At 34.0% G+C, this 5,550-nt stretch overlaps 1 protein-coding gene across 1 annotated transcript in view; it reads right to left on the reverse strand.

Annotated features, from left to right (window-relative positions):
- LOC107736989 (ADAMTS-like protein 3) overlaps positions 1–5,550 on the reverse strand; it is a 195,209-nt gene that overhangs the window by 155,050 nt on the left and 34,609 nt on the right. Inside the window, exon 3 of the mRNA XM_016548379.1 lies at positions 3,339–3,458. Coding sequence (XP_016403865.1) covers positions 3,339–3,458 — 120 coding nt within the window. The remainder of the gene's footprint in view (positions 1–3,338; positions 3,459–5,550) is intronic.

Below are 5,550 nucleotides of genomic sequence, written 5' to 3' on the forward strand. Positions count from 1 at the left end.
ACACACGAGTTACAAAAACAGTCGGTTATGTCTGTGAAGGTAAACTGCTGGGAAATAAATTGCATGTTTATTTTAGATCTAAATAGTGTTCTGTGCTTGTCTGTGCAGACGAAGGCAGAACAGTTAGTATGTTTTGCTCAAACTTTCACCATGACTTTAGAACTGGTACATCGTTGTCGCTTGCGAAATCAAAATTATGGCGCCATGGGTGGAAATTTACAGATTAAGGGGCGGTAATATTATAATGAGATCCCTTTGCAACGTCACCAGGAGAGCGAAATCAGACGTGCTCGTTTTCTCAGACGCTTGCAGAAAAAGGCTTACCAAAACAAAGTTACTGGGTTAATTTTTTTCACGTTTCCTTGGTTGGTAGATGCACCGGGGACCTGATTATAGCACTTAAAACCTGGAACAGTCAGATTTTCATGATATGTCACCTTTAAGTTCTTTTGGACTGATGCACTGCAACACCCGCTGAGTGGCATTAAACAGCTTGAAAGATCAAAGACAATTTTTTATATAACTCCAACTGGATTCATCTGAAAGAAGAAAGTCATATACACCTAGGATGCCTCGGGGGTGAGTAAAACGCAGCCTAATTTTCATTTTTGGGTGAACTAACCCTTTAAGTTGAAGTACTAAAAATAAATAAAAAAATGTAAAATATATATTTTTAAAAAACCATAACAAAATTACAATGAAACCTGAAAATTTAAAAAAATAAGAGATAATTCAAAATATGAATGAATATTATAATAGTACATAAACAATATTAAAGTTACAAAAAATAGCAGAACAAATACACCTTTCAAAATATACCATGCTTGTTGTCAAAACTGCTACTTGTTGAAGTTTTTGTTACCAGTAAAGTTTTAACACTGGTGAATGTAATTTCAGGTATGTAATATGTTTTTAATTTCAGGTATGTAAACTATTTTTAACATTTGTAACATATTTTTTGATTATTTACTTGATAAGACATGAATTGTCGCACACAATTCAAATGAAAATTCTTTATTTGTATTTCTAAAATGCTAACTGGTGTCTTTTTGATCAATTAAAAACATATGTTCATGTTTCCAAAATTAAGTAAATTAAAATGGCCACAAATTTATTTTTGACTTTGATACATGTTATATTCTATAACTGGAACATTTACAACCCAACTGCAAAGGACCTAAAACATTTTTAAATTATACAAATAGTGCAATTAACTTTAGCAGCCCTGAAATACTAAAATGAAATAAACTGAAACTAAACTCTGGGGAAAAACTAAAACCAAACAAATACTAACAACAATAGAATAAAAACTATTGAAATCCATGCCAAATTGATAAATTGGAGGAAATTGAAAAATACAAATGAACATACAATATATACTGCAGCAAAAGCAAGAGCAGTGTGGTAGAATGCAATCGCAAACACAGCCATTGAGAATGTTTTTGCACACACACATACTCACACACACCTATCAGCATTGATATACAACAGCAGTGCATTAGTACGAGCTCATATGAGCAGAAATGCTTGGAAGTTTGTCCTAACAACAGGAAGCAGCATGTGTTTGCGTGGTTGCCGTGCCACCGCCACATTCCTGTATTAAATCACCATAATAAAAGCCATCCTTGACATGCATGCCAACACGTCACAAACATAACAACTGGCCTGGAAACAGACATCAGTGCTGGACTGACACCAACCAAGGTTTCCATAACAGGCCCCAAAACAGTCCGATGGCATACAGTGTGTCTGGGTTAATGGCTCCCAAGGCAGGCGCTCAAAAGAAAACAGTCAGGCAGAGCTTTATAATGCCTATAAACTTCAAGTTTACCTGGACTTTCCTGTTACAGAGGGTTTACCGAGACAGCCTGGCCCGAATTCCCCTTAAGCCGAGAGGCTGATCTGAAAGTCTTAACTGATCGTACCGAGAGGAAATAGCCCAAAAGCAGAGTCCCAAAGAACCACCCCTAACACAGCGCCTGTCACTGAAGGTTCTATTATATCTGCGATTTTTGAACAAATCAAAATCTACATTATCGACAGGGTCTTGTGCTCCCATATTTAATAACTCTTTCACTATTTCAAAAAGGATAGTTCTGGTCCTGGATTCTGATTGGTCAATAAAGCTAAAAGCTAAAATACTGCTTAATATAAAAATATATTAAATCCATTATTGTTTATGTTTTTGAAAAAAGTATCTTATGCTCACCAAGACTGCATTTATTTGATCCAAAATACAGTAAAAATTTTAATATTGTGGAATATTATTACAATTTAAAATAGCAGTTTTTTTTTAATTATTTGAATAGTTTCAAATGTAATTTGAATGTAACACTTAAATGTGAAACTTACTATTTTTTGTGAAAACTGTGATGCATTTAATTCAGGATTCTTGATTATCTGAAATGCAATCTTTTGAAACAGTATAAATGTTTAATGTTTAATTTAATGCATCTTTCTGACCCCAAACATTTGAGCGATAGTGTATAAAAATGTTTTATATAGATATACAATAGACTTTAATAAATTGCATCAAAAAAAAGTTGATTCTAACCTGGCCAATGAAAAAGTTGCATTAAAATCCAATTTTAAATAATTATTCTTCGTATTGAAAACTTCATCATCAGAATTTGTTAAACATGACAATTAAGTTTATATCATATTAAATGTTACTTACAGCACAAAACACAAATAAAAATAAAAAGTAGCACTGATTTCTCACTATTCTTCCAACCGTTTTCCTCTCAGTGGAGCACAGAAATGCACAGACAGACATTATAAATGATTGACAAATTAATTGCTGACTCATTCAATCATACGCCAAGTTCACTTTTCTACAAAAAACTCATGCAATGCTAAAAACAAATTTATAGATCTGATCCAAAACCTAGTGAGCTACCTACCTAGACAGCATCATAGGTGCGTTTTCGACATACTGATTGTTCCAAAGCATAATTAGGAATAATTAATATCAAGCATAATTATATATCATAATAAAAGTAATTCAATTCATACCTTTCATTCAACACTGAATAATATTGATAAAGAAATGTTAAACTTAATTAAAAATGTCTTATTTTACCCAATGCTAGTAGACAGCAAGGCAGCTCACCTGGTTTTAGAACAGAGCCTATTAGATAGTATTAAATTCAAGAAGCTAATGAACCATGATCATTTCTCGGAGCAGCAGTTGTATGATGCGCAATTAAATCACCACAAAAGGAAGTGGCAAGTGTGACTCGGGTTTAATTAAAGGGGTCATATGATGCTGCTAAAAAGAACATTATTTTGTGTATTTCAACAGATGAGTACTGAGCGTGTGATGCTGTGTTTCTGACCTGGTCATCATAGCGGTAGGTGAGATACTGCTCTCCTGTTGTGTCTTCCAGAAAGCTTCCTTGTGGAGAAAGTGCAAATTCAGGGAGGAAGTAAGCACTCTGCGTCTGGCTCGCTACTCCCTGTAAAACAAGACCACAACAATCACATTAAACTTATCAAAGTACTGCGGACATCATTTAGGGGCCTGCAGCTAACATTTTTGAGAAAGCATAATGTACTGTAAGTATACAAAAGATGTTATCAAACGTTATCAGTGTTCAACTACTGCACATAAAGATCAAGCTGAAATGTGTGTTAATTGAGGTAGAAAGGTTTACTGAGAATACACAATTAAATTATTCTGGCTCTAGTTGATAATAGATAAAGACTGTCAATGACCTTTTGAATGTTAACTAGGTTACTTCACTGGACACGTATGACTTTTTTTCTTCCATTGAACACAATAATAGACATTTTGAAATATTGTGGTAACCAACCGGTTTCTGTTTCTGTATGGACAAAAAAAAAATACAATAGAAGTCAATGTGAACCAAAACTGTTTGTTTACCAACACTCTTCAAAACATCTTCATGTTACACAGAAAAAAAAAACAAGTCATACAGGTTTGGAATGATATGAGGGTGAGTAAATTATGACAATTTTAATTTGAACTATCTCTTCATGCATTAATATGACCTAATTAATATTCATGAGCTAAGCCTATTTGTACATTTTGTTCCAAATTTCCATATATATATATACTAAAAAAATAGTGGGAAAAAAATTTCACTCATAAACTGCTAGTAAATTTCACAAACAATTAGAAAGAAACAGTAAGTAACACATTACATTAAATATTATTTTAAAGTAGCTAGACAAATTTTGAAGTAGAAAGACATAAGTAGTATTTTCTCTTATACATACTCCAATGCTCTTTGTTTTATTTAGAACTTCAAATAAAATTCAGTGTATAAAATGCATTTTATATATATCAGCCACTCTTTCTATCAGCCACTCACAAAATAAACTCAGAAAACTCATATAGACTGACATAAAATAACCATCCTGACTCATAAAATGAACCTCGAAACCTGCCAGCTGCTATCTATCTCTGACATCCCCAAAACTGATAGGAGATAAAAGACTACAGCATGGACAAATAAAAGAAAATTTAACTGTTAGTGTGTCAAAAGTTCATTGTGAGACAGTAAGAAGCCCACAGAAGAGAAAGCAGCTCTGGTTTGTTAGAGCTGAAATTCACATCGCCTTAGAGGTTTATTGAGGAAGATTAGCTGCAGCACATGAACCAAATCCTGAATCGTTCAGACCAATTTGAAGTAGGCTACCATGTGTTTACCGTGCTAATGCTAGGCCGACGGCTTTCTCAGAATGGCCTGGTGACACACTTATAAACAATTTATGGAAGTTAAGGAGGTTATAAAATCACAGCGAGCTCCTGAAAAGCTTTTTTCCCTTCCTGCTCATTAAAAGGGGAACTATTTACAAGTGCTTGAAGCTTCAAAACAAAATGTACCAGGTATCAAAAGTGAATCTAATTTTGTACCTGAGCCCAGGGAGTGTCTGCTAGGGAGAGTGTGTGAGGCTGACTACTTCTCCAAGCACTTACGCCCTAAAGAGCAGCAGAGTTTGGCACATGGTCAGAGGAGCCGCTTTCATCAGCGACACAGACTTTCACTGACAAGCCTGAATTACAGTCCTGCTATCCATGTGTGTGTGGAAGGGCTGGACAAAATTCAGACGAATTTTAAGAACTGGCTCCAGATTCAAAGTCACAACACAGAGGAAGTTTATTAGTTCAACATAAGTTTTGCAACCATAAATTATTTAATTAATTTTGAATATTTATGTTTATTTTTTCCTCATATGTAGAATGCAGTAACTGAAAACATATATTTCTGAACTGAACAACACTGTCAAAACAATTTATACACAGCCATCATCTACAGCACCACTATTTTTCCCTCAAACAACTCTATAGAAATAAACATTGACAACAAATTTAAAATGTTTTTAATAAATAATGTTGAGAAAACTAATGAAGTACTGCATTATTTAATATCTATCTATCTCTCTATCTATCTATCTATCTATATACATATAAAATAATAAAATTTGAGTTTTATTATCACGTTTGCACTACTGTGAGCAGTGGTGGCTCGTCGGGGGAGGCAGGGGAGGCCCAGCTTCCCCAAAATTTTGAGGTGAAAGAAA

This window comes from Sinocyclocheilus rhinocerous, unplaced genomic scaffold (genome assembly GCF_001515625.1).
Source record: "Sinocyclocheilus rhinocerous isolate Xijiao unplaced genomic scaffold, SAMN03320098_v1.1 scaffold433, whole genome shotgun sequence".
NCBI classification, from domain to species: Eukaryota; Metazoa; Chordata; class Actinopteri; order Cypriniformes; family Cyprinidae; genus Sinocyclocheilus; species Sinocyclocheilus rhinocerous.